The sequence below is a fragment of the Pelobates fuscus genome, chromosome 9, assembly GCF_036172605.1.
Source record: "Pelobates fuscus isolate aPelFus1 chromosome 9, aPelFus1.pri, whole genome shotgun sequence".
Lineage (NCBI taxonomy): Eukaryota > Metazoa > Chordata > Amphibia > Anura > Pelobatidae > Pelobates > Pelobates fuscus.
In genome coordinates this window covers 51986455-52007733 of record NC_086325.1, presented here as the reverse complement: position 1 = coordinate 52007733, position 21279 = coordinate 51986455, and the positions used below count along the sequence as shown (strand labels likewise).

The 21279-nt window shown below is 44.1% G+C and overlaps 1 protein-coding gene across 1 annotated transcript in view; it reads right to left on the bottom strand.

Annotated features, from left to right (window-relative positions):
- The window catches only part of RNF128 (ring finger protein 128), a 63681-nt gene extending 58909 nt beyond the window's left edge, over window positions 1–4772 (bottom strand). Inside the window, exon 1 of the mRNA XM_063431962.1 lies at window positions 4184–4772. Within this exon, the coding sequence (XP_063288032.1) occupies window positions 4184–4646 (463 nt within the window). The 5' untranslated portion in view covers window positions 4647–4772. The remainder of the gene's footprint in view (window positions 1–4183) is intronic.
- Window positions 4773–21279: the final 16507 nt, after the last annotated feature.

The following is a 21279-nucleotide window of genomic DNA, read 5'->3' as shown; positions in this document are numbered from 1 at the left end:
CAATGCGGACTGCTTCATCCGGGACACATTTCTCGACCAGGCCCTTAAAGGAGTACTGGCTGTCACCCCCTGATGGTGGCCTGGTCTGCCAACACAGGCTGACTTACAAAGGTGCAAAAAAGTTTAATAACATTACATAAATTAGAATGATCTAATCTAGTTCATTTTTAAAGTTGTTACATAAATATGTACTCAGCATTGCATTTACAGGAACCCACGACAAACCTTTCAAAAAGGTAACAACAGCTAGGACGCCCAGATTTAGACTAAAGGCGCGCGCACACACACACACACACACACACACACACACACACACACACACACTGATCTTCATAGAAGCTATAGGCCAATCTCAGGATACATTTAGAGACTGTTCAGGGGAGGAAACACTGGACAAATATATGAGTATTGCTTAACACCCATGACAATGCAAAAACCTTAAAACAGTACGGATGAACAATGTCTTTGTTCCATTGCTATATACATATAGTTCTAGTCCCTTCTAGCTCGATTTTTCTAGAGAGGTGAAAGTCAAGTATAAGAAGGACAATGTCAGTCTCTGTCACCTTCCTTTATTAAAGAAAATAGTCCAAAAAGTCCTGTTCTAAATGACATGTATCACGGTAACATAATCACACAAAGTGCTCAGTCAGCAAAATAAATGCTTTAATGAAGAACATTAAGAAGGAACTGAGCCTCCTGAGATTCATATGCAAACCATTAATAGCTATGAGTTATGCCATTTCATTTTATTTATTTACATAGCCTGGAGGTTTGGTAGAAAGAAGAAGTGGTGAATTTTTTTAAAAAACATTTTTTAATGTGCCCAGAGGATTTTACAGGTTGCGGAAGGATAAAAAAAAAAAAAACAGGGCACCCCAGCATCACAACCACTACAGTGGGCTATAGTAGTTAATGTGTTTGGATTATTTCTTTAAGCAATATTATTTTGCATTTTGGAGAAGTACGATTTACCTACCATGCTATTAGCCATTTACACTGCTTAAAAGTAGACGTTCTTGGCTACTAACCTGACTTTAAAGGGACTCTATAGTCACCAGAACAACTACAGCTTGTTGAATTTGTTCTGGTGAGTAGAATCATTACTTTCAGGCCTTTTGCTGTAAACACTGTCTTTTCAGAGAAAATGCAGTGTTTACATTACAGCCTAGTGATAACTTCACTGGCCACTCCTTAGATGGCTACTAGAGGTGCTTCTTGGGTCATGGCGGCCTAAAATGCATCCAAACATTCAGTATCTCCTCCCTCTGCATTCAGACACTGAACTTTCCTCACAGAGATTCATTAAAATCAATTCAGCTCTATGAGGAGATCCGGATTGGCCAGGGCTGTGTTTGAATCATGCTGGCTCTGCCCCTAATCTGCCTCTTTGTCAGTCTCAGCCAATCCTATGGGGAAGCAATGTGATTGGATCAGGCTACCACTCCTGCTGAAGTCAGCAGGCAGGTGTAAAGGAAACAGGTACAACGCAAGCAGCTCCAGACTTGAATACAAGTAAGATTTTACAATATTTAGGGAGGCATGAAGGGGACAGGGGGGCTAGATGGTGGTTTTAACCCTATAGGGTCAGGATTACATGTTTGTGTTCCTGACCCAATAGTGCTCCTTTAAGAGTTATTGTAACCATTACAAGTCATAGTATGCTTACCAAGGGTGAATTTCTACTTGTCAGGAATGTGAATATATATCCTAAAATTTTCCAATTTGTGTTTTGACTCACTGTAGTTCAGTATTTTGTGAATAGCCCTCCCATGACACATGTTAAAGGTACACTATAGTCACCAAAACAACTTTGGCTTAATGAAGTCTCCCTAATCAATTCTCTGCCATTTATGAGTTTAATCACTGTGTTTATGCAGCACTTGTCATACCTCCCTGCATGTGACTTGCTCAGTCTTTCTAAACACTTCCTGTAAAGAGACATCTAATGTTTAAACTTATTTTATTGCACAGTCTGTTTAATTTAGATTTTTTTTTATCTCCTCTGCCAATAGCCTGCTAGACCTACAGGAGCCTCCTGTGTGTGAGTAAAGGGATTATATAGCGTTAGGAATACAAAGTTGTATTCCCAACACTATAGTACCCTCTAGTTCCCCCTTGGCATGTAAAAGGTTAAAAAAAATAAAAAAATCCTTCACTTACCCAATCCTAGTTCCGATGTATGTAGAGCAGCTCATCCTCAGATGTCATCAAACAAGAAGGGGAAAGGGGTTGTAATTTGCAATGCGCGGCGAGCTCATTGAGTGCATTAGGCCCTCCCCATAGGACTTAATGCTTTCCTATAGGGAATTTACAGACGCTGGATTTCCAAATCCACAGTGTGAGAACGTCCAGCATTAATTAGGCAACAAAGTCCGGTAACCTCCCGGAAGAGCCTCTAGAGTGCGTCTGGTAGAGAGCCACTAGAGGCTGTCTTAGTTCTGCAATGTAAACATTGCAGTTTCCAAGTTAATTAAATGCTAGAGTTGTTTTAGTACCTCTAGTGTCTTTTTAGGTCAGGGGTCCTCAAACTCCGGCCCCCCAGATGTTGCTGAACTACAACTCCCATGATTCTTTGAATTACATAGATAGCCAGAGAATCATGGGAGTTGTAGTTCAGCAACATCTGTGGGGCCAGAGTTTGAGGACCCCTGCTTTAGGTGGTTCCTTAAACACCATCAGTTCAGTTTATAAAAGTTGTCAAAGTGCCTGGAGTCTGTATGGGCCAAGTTTCAATACGAAAACGCTGCATACAGAGCTGCAATACAGCCTGGGATAAGAGTTCAAGACGGGCTAATTTTAGTTCTGTGCAAATTCCAATCACAGAGTTCCGTTAAATGGCTGACAGCGCTCAGCTGACACTCTCAGCCAATGAAGGAGTGGCTGAGTCAGTAGCCAGCTTCCGCAGCTCTATGGAAGCCAGATGCAATGAAGGCGCTTCTTCACACAGTTTTCTGAATGGGGAGAGAGTGATAGGTGGAGAGCCCCAGCTGATACTCTCAGAATATCAGAACTGCTCAGTCCAAAGCTTCATAATTTAATCCTCAGACCAAAATGGAAGTTGATATTCCAAAGTTTGGGATTAACGGGTTAAACAATTAACAGTTTAAGGCAAATCTGGAACCTCCTGGCACCATAACATTTTACGTGCAATGATGTTGTTATGGTGCCTGCAGTGGTCCTTTAGTAACAAATACCTAATGCTCCTCTAAAGACCTGATTGGCTTAGTCTATAGACAATATAAATAAAAAAAAAAAAAAATACAATAAAATAGGTATATATTCTGAGGGCCCTACTCAAGACACACTCATTACTGAAAAACAAATCACTGCATTTCTAAAGGGCAAATGTAGAAGGATTTAATAGATAAGGAACTGTGGATAGAGAAACTAACCAATATTAAGTCGATTACCTAAACATTTATTTGCATTTAAACACCAAATTGCAAAAATTAGGCTTAACCAAGCAAGGTTTTGACTACGGTTGGATAATTATTCTCCCCCTCCCCTCCAAACAAGTCACTTTACTCTAGATTTGCACTTTAAAAATCTATTTCAATTCACGGTTGTTTTTTTGGGTGAATCCGTCTCTTTCTGGGTTATTGACAAAAGTGTTAATCATTCTAAATTCAAAGTGAACTTTACATTTCAGTGGGGAACAAAAATAAATAAAAAAGGCAAAATGAATAAAATTCTAAGCTTTTTGTGCTAGAATTTAAAATTCACACTTTAGTACATAATGGGGTCAGTGTTCACCTCTTCATTGGAAAGAATATCCTGTTCCCATTACAGTGTACATAGATTGTAATCATTCACTTTGTAGTAACCAAAACATCCATCAGTTTCTTGTTGACATCAATAGAAACAGTGATAAAATATTCATCATAAAATGATCTGTAAAAAAGGTCTTGGACATTGTTCCTGCTGAGGACAATACTTCAGCTGTACTACAATGAGGTGGAATACCTCACTGTATATTTGAAGTATGGCATACAGGTATGTACAATAGCATTATCCCTTCTCCCCAAATAGTAGTGCTCAATCTTTATTTAAAAGAACTTCAAGAAACCCAGTTGGTGTTCTTAAATGCTCTGAAAGCCAGAAGCAGGGGTTCCACATATTTAAATCACTCTCATCACAAGTATCAGACCATAGAATGCTCAGCAGACCAAGACATACTCACCAGGGTGGGACATTTCAATGACCTCATTGCTGGTAGACCCATCATTGTTGTAGATAATCACAGCAACGGCTCCATTATCTGCTGCAGCCTTGATTTTTTCAGCAAAGGTACAACCACCACCTCTCTGGATCAGGGCTATCCAAGGGCCAGTCCAAGAGGAAGGTACAGTAAAGTTAGCATTGGGTGAGCAGGCAGTGTAGGACGTGCTTCCATGACTTCCATGAGACCTCCTGGGCAAGACCATCAGTCCAGATGCCCTGCTCACAGGAGAATCATTTCCAAACACCCCAAACTCTCCATTTTCTGTGAAGCTCCTGTTCTCCAACACATAGGTATAGTTTAAATTAGCTGTGTAAATGACTTCTGCCTTTGATTCCTGGACACCCACCAAAATCAGCAGCAACAGGGAACCCAGCAATCTGGGCAGCGGCCAGGAGCTTGTTAATTGTGACCTGAAAGTCATCTTCTGGGTTTAAAAGAAACCAGTGTGTCCAAAAGCCACTGAGTCCACAATGTATACTGTAAATAACTTGGTTCTAGAACATAAGAGAGCTGCAGTTTGCTTTGCTTGGTTCGAGGAATCTGAAATCACTCCTCCAGGATACCTGCTTTACCTGAAACCTCCACCCTCCCAAAATAGGAGGGTCTTTAACTTAACTCATTGTGGGAACAGACAAGGCACTCCCTTATCTCTGTAAGCAGGTGATGGGGAGGGACTCCAGGCACAATATACCGAGAGCAAAACTGCAACATAGTCAGACAGAGATATTTCCATAATAATGGGCTGGGTGTTCAGGTAATTGCTGCCTCTGAATATAACTGGAGCAGAGCCTGTTGGCCAGGTTGCTTTTGTTAAATGTGCATTTTGCAGGACAGCAGTGATTCAGTGGAGTTCTGCTCTGTGTATTAATCATAGTGGTTCAATGAATAGGGATAATAGGGAGAAGAATCATTGTAAATCAGCATTTAATTAGTGTTTTTTAATGTGTGGGATCCAGGTTCCAGTTTCTAACTTCTATTTTGAAAGGTGACTTTTTGAGGCATTAGATAAATCACTCCCATTGTTCTCTAAAGCCCCCAATTTTATAATTCCCCATTTTTAGCCATTTACCCAGCTGTTCAAATGACATCCTCCCAGTCATAATATGCGGTTGTTCTAATTCTATTATCCTAATCACCAGTCACATTACCCTGATCTCTATAATTCATTCATCACTGCCATGCTTATAATCCTTTCACTCTCAGTCCCATAAACCCTTCACTACCCCTCCTGCCCCATAACCAACCCCATTATATGCCGGATAACCCCTAACCTTAATCACATTACCCCATCATTACAATCCCCTATTTCCAGCCACATATCCACTTCATTCCCATCATCCACAAACTCAACCACAATAATCCCATCTCCTTCTGTTCCTCCAATCACCAAATTAAACATTGTATCACTGTTAGCCCCATAGTGCCCTTATCTGCCTTCACTTCTAAAACATCAACCTTAGCCCCATAGTACCCTCACCTTCCCACCCCAATCAAATTAACCTCAGCTCCACAATGCCCTTATCTCTCCAACCCAATCACATCAATCTCAGCTCCACAATGCCCTTATCTCTCCACCCCAATCATATCTGCCCATATATACACACTCACTTACACACATACTTACAGACAGATGATAATTAAATTCTAGCAGGCATCTGGTCCATCACAGTCCAGCCAGACTGTGTGATTATTGCCACTCACTAGTGAGATGGAGTCACTAAAGAGCCCCTAACACATAGACATGTCACTCAGTTTTTACACAGGCTTGTGCCAGGTGACAGAGCCTGGTGGTGGCAAAATTCTAACTGTGGGGACAAGGTACAAGGACCCAGCATGTGCAAGGCCTTACATGTTTTTTTTTTTTCTTTTAACTGGATTAATGCCTCTGTCTTTTAGACATTATTTTAAACCTTTTGTACACATCCCAAAATCGCAAATGACCAAAGAGGTATTATTAGGGATTTATTCACTAAATAATTATTTAGTGAATAATTTGAAATGAGTTCCCTAAAGGTACCAATAATCAAGTTGCTCAGGTAGATGATTGTGATGTAAATTTGGTTTATCCCACAGTTCAAAACTCATGCCGTGGAGCTTGGCGCAATTCAATGCAATAAAGGGGTCTGCTTGGAACGGTACCTGTAGTACAATATGTAAGTGATGTAGTTAAACGATTGAGTAATACATTAACATTGCATGTTACATTTTGAGATAGAGAGACTTTGAACAGGGCTCGTCCAATAGGAGAGATGTCTAACTCTTCGATGTATATAGACTGTTAGCCTGGTTTCTTTCTATTATACAACAAGGAAACATAAAGAATCAGCTCTATTCAAATGCAAACATGTAGCAGTATCGTCCCATAACTGCCAAATAACATAATTTGCAACGTTAGCCCTGATCGGCACATACAGTGATAATCAAGCCGTTTTGGGTCCATGTGATGTGATCTGCAACTTCGCAATACACTGTAGCACAGTTCAACGGCTAAATTGATACTGCTCCTCGTATACACCTAGATGCCTGTGGAATTTCTCGGCACTGAGGTGGTTAATACGTTGTGATAACCATACGGAGTATAACACACATGATTGGATGGCTGAACCTGCTCATTAGCATACCACCACGTGGGGGAGTTTGGCGCCGGAATACTCAGAATACCGGCTTAACGATTGGACAATTCCCAGAGACACAGTTATCTGACTATGTGGCGAAACCGACCTCGCCACGTGTCCTTGGAGGGGGCTGATTGCCCGCCTCTTGCCTTTGGACTATGGACCAGACTTTATGGGAATGTGATACCCCAGATAGCCATACCATGGAGCCTATTCATATAATGAAAGACTATGGGAAAGACTTTAGCTCCATGGCAATTGTACTGTGGGAGTAGGATCTGCGCGCTATTCGGTGGTTTTGTGCGTGCAGATCCCAGCTATCTGGGGATAGGTGAAATGTCTGTGTGTTATGTGTAAATGTGACTTTATGTATTTTAAAGTGTTTTATGTCGTTTTGCAACCATGTGGTTAATGGAGTCTGCCTTTAGTCCTGGGTAATTGGATTACTTCTCCAATTAACTCCAGGGCAGAAGGGAGGAAACCAGGGTGCATTGTGGGGATGTTTTTCTGCCAGCCAAAAAGGAACAAAAGATACTTTTAGTAACTTTTGAACCCCTGGTCGGATTCATGCCATTTTTTAATATGTTGTTCCCCTGAATGGATTGATTGTGGATATGTATTTTTATGTGAATGTGATGTATGGTTTTAAAGTTATGAAAGTTGTGTAAAAGTATATTTTACACTGTATGCATAATGGGATTATGTGTCACACTAAGGGGAGGGGATGTGTGGGAGGTAACATCTATGTCGTTGGTTCTTTTATGCCTCCCCCTGGGTGTGGCCTGTATGTGTGAGTTGGAAATAAAAGCCAGGCTGGATGAGCCAGTCCAGAGTTCCTGTTTTACCCTCAAAGTGATGTGTCGTCTCATTATTGGGGGAAGGATTTATTGTATGCTGTTCCAGTTGACTGCTAGGAGTACAAGCCTATTCGTATGGTTCCTATTCAATGGTCTACAGCATTCATACGCTTGGGAGAATTTAAAGGTTTCTCGGATTCGGTGATTATGGTGTCTGCCAGAGTGCTTGGAGTCCTCAGGAAGCACTAGGAGCATCCATTAACGGAGGTACCAAGTCGGGGTGCCAGGCGATCCGTTACATTGGTGCTAGCGGTGGGATGGCGTCCTAGTGCGAGGTAAAGCAGCTCGGAGACACAGTTCGTTTGGATTACAAATTGAGGGCAACGCTAGCAGTCGTGCAGCGCCCCTGGGAGCAGACAAGTATGGAAGGTTCTGGCTCTGGAGATGATTGGCTGGCCGAGGTGAGGCAGCGAGTGGCCGAGTATGGGGATGATATACCCATGGAGACACGCCGGGTGATCTTGAACCAGGTCATGGCTGAGCGAAACACAAGGCTGGACCGAGAATTCCGGTTGGCAAAAGAGAGGAAGTATGCTCAGCAGCAGGAGCGTTACAGCAGCCGAGTAGAGGCTGCATCCGAGGAGGTTAGCCGTCTTTCCCTGAGGCGACGGGAGGAACCCGAAGTGGGGGTCCTCATAGACTGGTCCTGTGAGGAACCACAACAGGCAGGTAGAGATGGGACCAAGGTCTCTCCACCGGGATGCTGGGCAGCCGGCCCAGATCCCCAGCAGCAGCCAGAGTTGCCAGGTGGGGAAGCAGGTGGCCCTTACTCACAAATGTTGAGGGGCCTCACGGATTGGTCCTGGGAAGACCCACAGATGGCAGGTGGAGATGGGACTGCGGTCTCTCTACCGGCCCTACAGGGATGCTGGGCAGTCGGCCCAGATCCCCAGCGGCAGTGTGCGTTACAGGGAGCTGAAGGTGCCGTTCTTGCTCCCCAGCGGCAGTCTACGGTGCAGGGAGAGGAGCCTGTTATCCCCTCTCCCCAGCGGCTGAAGGTGTGTAAGGGAGAGGAGTTTGTTATTCCCTCTCCCCAGCGGCAGTGCAGCTCACCAAGGGGAGACAGTAAGCCCCTCACCAGCGCAGATGGGACCGTGGTCTCTGCGTCCTGCCTACAGGGAGTACAGAGGGTCAGCCCTGCTCCCCAGCGGCTGAAAGTGTGTAAGGGAGAGGAGTTTGTTACCCCCTCTCCCCAGCGGCAGCTTAGCACACCAAGGGGAGACAGTAAGCCCCACACCAGCGCAGATGGGACCATGGTCTCTGCGCCCAAGTTACAGGGAGCTGAAGGGGCCGTCCTCCCTCCCCAGCGGCAGTGTGATTTGTTGGGAATTGGGAGCCCAGTCTCCATTCCCCAGCGGCAGAGTATCCAGCAGGGAATGGAGAGCCCAGCCCCCTTTTCCCCACAGCAGGACTCTGTGCTGGGAGGAGAGACAGTCGGTCTCCCTCCGCAGAGACGGGAAGTATGTATGGGAGAGGAGATTGTTACCACCTCTCCCCAGCGGCGGATCATTAATGTACAGGGAATAGAGAGCCCAGTCTCCATTCCCCAGCGGCAGAGTGTTCTAATGGGAGAGGAGCTGGTTACCACCTCTCCCCAGCGGCAGCTTAATGTACCAGGGGGAGACTGTAAGCCCCACACCTGTGCAGATGGGACCATGGTCTCTGCACTTCCAGCACAGGGGGTAGGGACGGTCGGTCCTGCCCCCCCACAACAGGGCTGTTTAGCCAAAGGGGAGACAGTCTGTCTCCAGCAGCAGAGCTGTGTAACTAAAGGGGAGACAGTCGGTCTCCAGCAGCAGAGTTGTGTAACTCAAGGGGAGACAGTCGGTCTCCAGCAGCAGAGCGGTGTAACTCAAGGGGAGACAGTCGGTCTCCAGCAGCAGAGCGGTGTATTTAAAGGGGAGACAGTCTGTCTCCAGCAGCAGAGCTGTGTAACTCAAGGGGAGACAGTCGGTCTCCAGCAGCAGAGCGGTGTAACTCAAGGGGAGACAGTCGGTCTCCAGCAGCAGAGCGGTGTAACTCAAGGGGAGACAGTCGGTCTCCAGCAGCAGAGCGGTGTATTTAAAGGGGAGACAGTCGGTCTCCAGCAACCAGGCTCCAACCAGACTACTCCCGTGGTAGTGCTGGCAACAGGACAGAGAACTGCTGGTCTCTGCCCCCTCAGCAACCTACCAAGGCAGCCTACCAGTCCCCCACACAGCCGTGGTGAGGCACCTGAACCTGGACAAGATTCTCCCTCACCCAGGTGTAGTAACTGTTTATTGTGGGTGGGCTGCTCTGCTGTTTCTGTCTTGTGGGTGGGCTGCTGGACTAACAAGGGCACTGACCGGCAGGAGGTCAAGTACCCTGTTAGTCTGGGGGGTAAAGGGGAGAAGTGTGGCGAAACCGACCTCGCCACGTGTCCTTGGAGGGGGCTGATTGCCCGCCTCTTGCCTTTGGACTATGGACCAGACTTTATGGGAATGTGATACCCCAGATAGCCATACCATGGAGCCTATTCATATAATGAAAGACTATGGGAAAGACTTTAGCTCCATGGCAATTGTACTGTGGGAGTAGGATCTGCGCGCTATTCGGTGGTTTTGTGCGTGCAGATCCCAGCTATCTGGGGATAGGTGAAATGTCTGTGTGTTATGTGTAAATGTGACTTTATGTATTTTAAAGTGTTTTATGTCGTTTTGCAACCATGTGGTTAATGGAGTCTGCCTTTAGTCCTGGGTAATTGGATTACTTCTCCAATTAACTCCAGGGCAGAAGGGAGGAAACCAGGGTGCATTGTGGGGATGTTTTTCTGCCAGCCAGAAAGGAACAAAAGATACTTTTAGTAACTTTTGAACCCCTGGTCGGATTCATGCCATTTTTTAATATGTTGTTCCCCTGAATGGATTGATTGTGGATATGTATTTTTATGTGAATGTGATGTATGGTTTTAAAGTTATGAAAGTTGTGTAAAAGTATATTTTACACTGTATGCATAATGGGATTATGTGTCACACTAAGGGGAGGGGATGTGTGGGAGGTAACATCTATGTCGTTGGTTCTTTTATGCCTCCCCCTGGGTGTGGCCTGTATGTGTGAGTTGGAAATAAAAGCCAGGCTGGATGAGCCAGTCCAGAGTTCCTGTTTTACCCTCAAAGTGATGTGTCGTCTCATTATTGGGGGAAGGATTTATTGTATGCTGTTCCAGTTGACTTCTAGGAGTACAAGCCTATTCGTATGGTTCCTATTCAATGGTCTACAGCATTCATACGCTTGGGAGAATTTAAAGGTTTCTCGTATTCGGTGATTATGGTGTCTGCCAGAGTGCTTGGAGTCCTCAGGAAGCACTAGGAGCATCCATTAACGGAGGTACCAAGTCGGGGTGCCAGGCGATCCGTTACAGACTACATATAAAAGGAGACGAGGGACCAGTCTCCAGTTAGCCCCTGACGAAGGTGCATCTAAGCAAGCACCGAAACGCGCGTCGGGCTCTATGGGCTCATTTTCACTCACTATTTTTTCTCACTAGGGCTATCTATCAATATCTGCAGGCAACCAACATTCTAAGTATGGTTCTGCACATAGAGTCACTCTAAACTATTTCTTTCACCTCCTTTTGCTGGGTCACAGTTTTATATATTGTAGTCTGTAGAGGATTTTTCCTCAAGTTACTATGGGGGAATCTTGATAAGCATGCAGTACACATCCCTGTAGATTTTGTAACTACCACGAGAGTAACGTTACAGGTACTTAGCAGCTATTTCTAGGGTTATATGAATACCTAGAGGCTAATGGTCAGTCTACAGTGGTGAGGCTGCATGCTACCCCTAACGCCGACACAGGCCTCTGATTTAACCAGTCACCTACAACCATACTACCATAGGTTTGGTGTACAGTAGTGTTAATCAGTAGCCATTCGGCGCTCACCATTACTCAGACTTTTTTAGTGACCTATTCCAGATACCTATGTCAGCCGCCTGACAGTCACCTATTCCACACGCTCTAGCCACTGGACTTGACCGTGTCTAATTGTCTAATAAAGTCAGTACCCAGCGGTGATTTCTTGAGCGAATAGGGACTAAGGTATTACTGGATCTATATGGAGGTGAGCCATTAAGGCTGGATTTCACTAGATTTGGTTAATATCTATTTATCTACTTAGTTCAGATTACTCAGTACCCATATTGTATGGTTATTTATTTATTTATTCATTTATTTATTTTTTCCAGTACTATACTCAGCCAGTCTGGATTACTCCAGCTTTTTGAGTACTTTTTTCTGAAACGATTGAGTAATAATTGTAAACAAAAATCAAAATATGTTTTATATGCAAACTAATTTATATGTATTCACTGCATTTTAAAGGGGAACAGTTGCTGAGCAGGACTTTTATTATTATGTTCTTGACTTATTCCTGTATTTAACAAAAATGCATTTGTGAAGTGTGAAAAAATAAATAAAATGTTGAAATCAACATCTATTTATTCTGCAACTGGGCGCCTCCATCTTAGCTCTCTGGCAATCATTGCTGTAGGTTCTATCCTTTGCAGTTGGCAGTCAGCATAGAGAAAGTATAATACCGTATATACTCGAGTATAAGACGAGTTTTTCAGCACATTTTTTGTGCTGAAAAACCCCCACTTGTCTTATACTCGAGTCAATTGTCTGTATTATGGCAACTTGCATTGCGATAATACAGACAAGGACCGGGGGGCTGGCAGAGAGCTGTAACTTACCTTTCCTGCAGCTCCTGTCAGCTCCCTTCTCTCTCCTCCGGTCCGTGCAGCTCCCAGGTCAGCTCCCTCTGCAAGTCTTGCGAGAGCCACGGGGTCAGAGCGTTGCCACGGGTTACCATGGCAACGCTCCGCGCGGCCGCGAGACTTGCAGAGGGAGCTGACCTGGGAGGACCGGAGGAGAGAGAAGGGAGCTGACAGGAGCTGCAGGAAAGGTAAGTTACAGCTCTCTGCCAGCCCCCCTCCTACAGCCCATCCACTGGACCACCAGGGAGTGAGAGCCCTCCTCCCTGGCCATCTAACAAGCAGGGAGGGGCGACGAAAAAAAAAAAAAATATTAATAATAAAAAAATAATAATAAAATAAAAAAATAATCTAAGAAAAAAAAATATTAAAATAATAATAATTAAATAATAATAAAAAAATGCCCACTCCCCCACCAATGCTCTGCATCACACACACACACACAGCACTCATACACACACTGCATTCATACACACATAGCTCAACTGCCACTTCAAGGCAAAACCTCTTAGCTGAGCTCTACACTAACAATTCATCTTGCTTCTTTACACTGAATGATAAAATCTCTAATGAGACAGAGAGGGGTATTTTTCTAAACCCCTACACACCTATTAACCCTTAATAGAGAAAACATGGGGAAGCTTGTTCTTTCCTCTTTGCTCAATCTGTATGGTCCCTCCCACCTCCTTATTATATAAACAGGGGGGGGGGGGGGCGTGGCTAACTGCCGGACAAGATGGATGCATAATCCTTAGCTCTGGCACATGGGCTAACAATCTAACTCAATACTAGCACACAGAACAGCATCAAGACCCCACCTCAGATGTCACACAACAAAGGAAAAAAGAACGCAACAAAAGCGGAAAAAATGAATTTCTTTCACCAAAAACTGCATCAGACGAACTCAGTCCTACTAAATGCCACTCAAGATGGCGACGACTGCTCTGAAGATGATAGCTCACCACAAACTAAGCCCGAAACCGGAGAAGCCTTGACAAAAAGCTATTTAGCTCAAGCTTTAGAAAATCTCTCCCAAAAGCTAATTGGGTCATGGCAAAGTACTGTGGAGTCCCTACGCAAGGATGTTCAAGACATAGGCAACAGAACCTCGCACATGGAATCCAAAATGGACGAAGTCGCAATGGCACATAACGACTTAGCATCCCATGTTGAAAGCTTGGAAGAAAAACTGCTACTTAACGAAGCCAAGCTAGCAGACATGGAGGATAGGTCGCGGCGAAATAATCTACGGCTGCGAGGTGTGCCGGAATCGGTGCTCCCAGATGATCTACAGGGATATGTGCGAGGTATGCTGCACGCCTACGCTCCAGAAATCCCAACTGACATGCTGCTGCTAGATAGGGTGCACCGAGTGCCTCGCCCGCGCCATCTTCCAGACTCAACACCTAGAGACATCCTGCTACGTCCCCATTACTTTCATGTTAAAGAACACATACTACGCGCCAGCAGGAACAGGCCTCAACCGCCAGAAGATTATGCCAAAGTACAGATCTTCCCTGATATTTCGCAGGCAACTCTTCGGAAAAGAAAACAATTCACACCAATTACAACTGCGCTCCGCAATAATGGAATGCGATACAGATGGGGGTATCCGACGAAATTATTGGTGGTGAAAGATGGAGCACTGAAACCAATTTTCACCCCAGAAGATGGAGTCGCCAAACTGAAAATATGGGGTATTAACACAGTTAAAACAACCTGAAGATACAAACCATTAATGCGTGTGGTTTAAACACACCGCACAAACGGCGTGTTCTCACGGACACAGCTAGAAAAGAGAGAATAGACATACTTTGTGTTCAAGAAACACATTTCACGCACACTAAAATACCCACATTTGCGCTAAAGGAATACCCCATTCAATATCACTCCACATATTCCACTAAGTCAAGGGGAGCCTCAATATTAATACATAAATCACTATCATATGAATTACTCCAAGTAAAAAAAGACGCCCAAGGCAGATACATCTTACTCCATTGCATTATAAATGACATAAAATACACGATAGCCTCTGTATATAGTCCAAACACCAATCAGAGAAATTTTTTACACAAAGTTTTATCCAACATTCCAAGCCCACAATTACAAAATCTAATTCTATGTGGGGATCTAAACCACATCCTGGACCCACGCCTGGATACGAAAGTACTGAGAGACACCAGGAGACATGCTGCCCTGAAACCACAATGTAAAGCTCTAACAAAACTGCTTATGGAATATAATCTCTATGACACATGGCGCACAATTCACCCAAACAATCGTGAATACACGCACCACTCGAGAGTCCATAAGACTAGCTCACGTATTGACTTCATTCTAGTAACGGCACATCTCCTCACCTCAATCACAGAATGTAAAATTGGAGACATAACATGGTCAGACCATGCACCCACATCATTAACACTACAAGACAAATTCCAATTTCGGGGAACCTCACCCTGGAAATTGAATGACACTATTTTATACAACCAATCTTTTAAAGAATCACTAGAAAAGGAAATAAATCTCTATTTTACAACAAATTGTACACCCCAAACACAACCCCAAAATACATGGGTGGCACATAAAGCAGTAATAAGGGGATTAATCATCAGTCGAGTGGCATATCTGAAGAAAACAGCACAACATGATTATACCTCGTTACTTGAACTACTCAGAGATCAAACACGTGCCCTACTTACCTCCCCAACCCAGGAAGGACAGACCAAAATATACCAAACCACTAAAGCAATAAATGACCTATTGTTTCAGAAAACTTCACACATACTAAGTAAACTGAATATTCACAGGGCAATAAAGCGGGGAAAGCTTTAGCATCCTCACTACGGCAAACTCAAGCCCAATCCAAAATACACCACATGTTCACCCCTACGGGTACCAAAATAACAAACCCTCAACACATAAATGACACCATGGCAGACTTTTATAACAAACTGTACAACCTAGAAAATTACGACAAGACACACCAACCAACGAGCCAAGAAATACAAGATTTCTTGGACCAAGCCCATCTCCCCACGATTAGCACAACACAGCAAGAGGAGATCCAAAGACCAATCACCCAGACAGAAATAGAAAAAGCTATCGATTCTTTACCAAAAGGAAAATCACCAGGCCCAGACGGCTTCACAAATTTGTACTACAAATGCTTTAAATCCACCTTAGCACCACACCTAGAAGAATTGTACAATGCAATCATAAAAACAGGCCACATACCATCCGAAATGTTAAAACATAGCCACACTACCCAAACCAGGAAAACCACCCAACAAACCACAAAACCTAAGACCCATATCTCTATTAAACACAGACACGAAACTCCTATCGAAAATATATGCAACAGACTCTCCACCATTATTCCCTCAGTGATTCATAGAGAACAAGTAGGATTTGTAAAGGGAAGGCAGGGTTCGGATGGAACAAGGAAACTGTTGAATCTAATGTCAAAAGTACAAAACTCGGGAAAACCCAGTGTATTCATCTCACTAGACACTGAAAAAGCATTTGATAGGGTGCACTGGGGGTTCCTTGAGTCGGTGCTAAAAAAACAAAACTTCCCATCAAGTTTCATGTCATTACTAAAGGCATTATACTCCGTCCCGACAGCCTGTGTCGCCATTAGTGGTTTCACATCAATGGATTTTAAAATCACAAATGGATTACGCCAGGGGTGCCCGCTATCCCCCCTGTTATACATCCTAGTCTTAGAGCCCCTAGTGCAACACATACGGGGACATACGGAAGTTAAAAGAATAAAAATAGGTAACACGGAACATAAACTCACAATGTTTGCAGATGACATCATGCTATCCATTGAATCCCCAAACACGACACTCCCACACCTACACAACATACTTACCAAATACAGCGCATGCTCATACTATAAACTTAATATCACAAAAACACAAGCGATGAGTATGCACATACCGCCACAAACTTTACAAGACCTGAAAACAAGCAATGCATATGAATGGCGCAAAGACCATCTAACATTCCTAGGCGTAGCCTTTACGTCGACATCACATGCTCTGATGCCAACCAACTACGTCAAACTTGTAAATAAATTAAAGAGCCAAATTGCAGGGTGGAAGGGCAAGTATGTCTCCTGGCTAGGTCGCATAGCGGCTACAAAAATTATACTCTTACCTAAGCTCCAGTACTTGTTCCGTACCCTCCACATACACCTCCCTAAGACCTTCCTACGCGACACGCAAGCTATGATTAACGCATTCATATGGAATAACAAAAAAACGAGGGTGGCAGCATCCACACTATACAAACCCTTCAAAAAAATGGGGTGTAGGGATACAACATCTTGACACGTACTACTCAGCTTCGATCCTTAGTCCCCTTATCATGGCATTCCATCAAAAGCAACTACCGGAATGGCTCACAATAGAGGCAGCACACACAAAAGGTAAAAATTTTACTGCACTGGCCTGGATACCGTGACACAATAGACCCAAATACAAAGAGATGTTGCCAACCACCAAGCTGTCTTTGTCTATATGGGACACACATAGAACCAAATCATGGCCTTCACCCTACCCGTCACCAGCTATGAAGCTCCAAGCCCTCACAATACTTATACCACAATTCAATGCCAAAGAATGGACCAAGTATGGCATTACTTCCTTACACCAGATAGTAGATAACAACAAACTGATCCCATTTGCACATCTGCAGATTAAACATAAAATACCACAAATCATGAACTTCATGTATTTACAGATACAGTCATGGTTCCGCAAATACTATCCCCCAAACACCACACTCAGGCAAGACTGGCAATTATCGCCTCTTGAGCAACTATGTATACAAAACAAGCCTCCCACTAAACTAATATCCCAATTGTACAATATAATTATCCAAAGACTTTACACTGCAAAGCCCTCTTTTATCTCAACTTGGGAAACAGACCTCCAAAAGAAATTGGACGAATCCCAATGGGCCCGTATATTTATGGCAAATAGGAACTTAACACTATGCACCACACATGTAGAAATGTCTAGAAAGTTGTTATATCGCTGGCACCTGGTTCCAACCAAGTTAAATGTTGGAGGTGCAAAGGGCAGCCAGGCACTGTGTATCACATATGGTGGTCTTGCCCGAAAATAACACCATTCTGGACTCAAATCTCGACGCTAATAACAGAGTCCTCGAAAACAGTAATGCCTCTCCAGCCCGAATTATATCTGTTACAACTATTCCCAAAAAACATGGCAAAAACCGCAAGATACCTGATTTATCACATACTCATTGCAGCACTACAAACAATCAGCAGAAACTGGTTGGCATTTCACACACCGACTTTAACGGAATGCACCCAAATTGTAGAATCCTCTAAACTATACGAAACCATGGCTAGGAAAACAAGGCCCACACAAACATTTTGGGTAGAGGCTTGGGAATTATGGGATGACTACAATAGGCGAATAACTCCTAACACCGCAAAATAAGAAGAACAAAATGGAAATCTAATACTAACTGAAAATAAGAGTTGAACCATAAATCTTATCTACCTCGACCATAGCCCCCCCTCCTTTTCCCCACCCACCCATCCCCCCCCCCCCTGTTCAAAACAAAAACAAAAATGTGCGAAGTGCAGCGGAATTACTATAGAGATGGTAACTACAGGAAATAGGCTAATAAATGTAAATGTTTGAAATAAATGTATGACAAATACTTGGCCTGTATATAACTATGTATGTTCACGACTGTAACAATACGATGTGAATAACAAAATTCTATACGCTGTACCTCTGTACTATCCTAAAAAATGCTAATAAAAAAAATAAAATAAAAAAATTATATAAACAGCATATTTAGTTGTTGTATTTTTTTAAGTTAAAAAATGCCCTTATCTCGCTGATGGTGCATGTGCTCTGAGCTGGCAACAGTCCAAAAAAAGGCTTCCCATTGATTGGACAGAGGAGGTGCAGGCATGATTTTGGTTGGAGATCAGCACTGGCAATAACCCAACACTGGAATCCAGGTAGGTTCTAAAACTTTTTACAGTTTTTTGGGGGGGCGGTACAAAAAAATTGTGATAACATTTTTTGACACGGGTTCCCAATTAATTATTTCCCCATGCAACCCTTTGACATAGTGTATCAACATTGTGGAACCCCTCCCCCCACCCATTAAAAAAATAAATTGCGCCGTTTTGTGCTGGTGTGTGTCTGTGTGTCAAGGTATGTGTATCTGTGTGTGTATCTGTGTGTCAATGTGTATCTGTGTGTGTGTGTATGTATCTGACACACAGATACACACACCTTGACTCACAGTATGTATCTTTGTGTGTGTTTGTGTGTGAGAATGTGGTGTGTGTGTGTGAGAATGTGTATATGTATCTGACACACAGAAACACACACTGACACAGATATACACACCTTGACACACAGTGTGTATCTGTGTTTTTGTATTTATCTGTGTGCCAAGGTGTGTGTATCTATGTGTCAAACTGTGTTTGTATGTGCCGGTGTGTGTCAAGGTGTGTATATCTGTATTTGTATGTGCCAGTGTGTGTATCTTTGTATCTGTGTGTGTGTGAGTATGCGTATATGTATCTGACACACAGAAACACACACACTGGCACATAGTGGCACACAGATACACACTGATACACAGACACATACACCTTGACACACAGATACACACACATCTTGACTCACAAATACACACACACAGATACACTCAGACACAGTGACATATACACACACTTGCACCCACAGATACACAAACTGGCACATACACACACTCAGATACACACATTGACGCATACACACAGTGTCATATTCACACACTGACACACACACACATAGGCACAATAAATAAACCTCTGTGAATTGTCTTCCTGCAGACACTATCACAGCTTACAATAGCGAAAGTATCAATTGCACCAACACAATCAGTACCCGGGTGCCAGCCCCAGATCACCCACTGGCGGATCCGGGGGGGGGGGGGGCAATTGTTCAAGCTCCTCTGGGTCCTTCTCTTGCGAGCATAGAGCATTGCTGCGGTTACCACGGCAACGCTCTGGATTTTGCGAGAGTGAACTCTAGCGCTGGAGCTGCGGGCTAGAGTTCACTCTCACCACTGGGACCACCAGGGATCGAGAAATGTCCCCCCTCAGTAAAGGTAAGAAAGGAGCGGGGACATACATTTATTTTTATTAAATTTAAAAAAGAAAATGATAAAAAAAGCCTGCCTACCCTCCTCAAAAACACATTCACACACTGCCCCCCACACACATTGCCCCACACACACTCTACACATACACACACACTGTCCCCCCACAGACTGCCCCACACACACTGCCCCCATACACACACTGCCCCCACACACACACACTGCCCCATACACAGCCCCCCCATACACACTGCCCCCATACACATACACTGCCCCCCTGACACACACTGTCAACACACACTGCCCCCACACACACATTTCCCCACATACTCACACCCTGCCTCACACACAGATAAACTGCCCCATACACATATTGCCTCACACACATACACTGCCCCCTCACACACACACAAACTGCCCCACACATACACTGCCCCCCTCATACACACATTGCCTCACACACATACACTGCCCCCTCACACACACACACTGCCCCACACATACACTACCCTCCTCACACACACACTGTACCCCAGACATACACTGCCGCCCTCAGACACACTGCAACCTTCACACACACTCTGCACCGCTGACACATTGTCCCCCTCACACACACACACATAAGCTGCCCCCCACACACACTGCACCCCTGACATACACTGTCACAAACACACTGCAGCATTCACACACACACTGCTCACAAACATACACACTGCACTGCTCACAAACTACCCCCCCACACAGACACTGAACCTTTCACACACACCACTGCTCCTATGCTCTACTATAGCCCCATATCCCAGCAGACCCCAGGTAAGTTGTCAAACTGTTCTTAAACGGTTTGACTACTTACTCTGGGAGGGGATTCCGGCACTCCTGGCACCATAACAACTACACAGAGCTGTAGTGGTTATTGTGCCTGGATTATTTACTTAAATAATCTACAAGTGCCCCTCCCAAGATCAGGCTCTGGATCTACCCCTGAGATCACCCTCCAAAGACCCAGACATAGGTGGGTCCAAAAAACATAAGGAAGCCACTCCATTGGTAACATAAGGAAGCCACTCCATTGGTAACATTGCTATTCCACCCTCAAAGGGAAGGCAGTCCACTGTGATCTCCACTCTGCAAAGAAAGGGAGCTGGTATAGCTCATATTAATCCTAGGTATATGAGTTCTGCCAGTACTTGCCCAACAAATGTTGGATATCAACTGTAAATAGGTTTTCCTTAATCGTGTTCTGATGGGATTTATGTGCATAGCTTATGAGGGAGCAATCACACCTCCTTCTTTTTTTTCTTGGTTTTCTTTTCTTGCAAATTACCTGTTCGTATAGCAGAACTTTTCCAAAGTTACTACACAGAGTTATGTGATCACCTGCCACACCTTAGTACTTAAGCAGATACGCTTCAAAGACTAATTGATGATTATTTGGCAAGAGTCAAGCTCCCATCCTTTTATACCGAGGCAGTTGCCTCTCTATCAGAGAAAATCACCCCACAAGAAGTAGCATAGGCAATCCAATCATCCAAACCCAGCCTGGGGGCCGGAGAGTTTCTCTGGACTTATTAAAATAAAGTCTGCAAACTTGGATCTATGTGCGCCCGGACATTTTATTGCTAATTTGATTTATCATTTCCCTTCTAGTGAGGGGGAGTGACATCACCAGAGAAGGATTGGGCTGCAGGAAG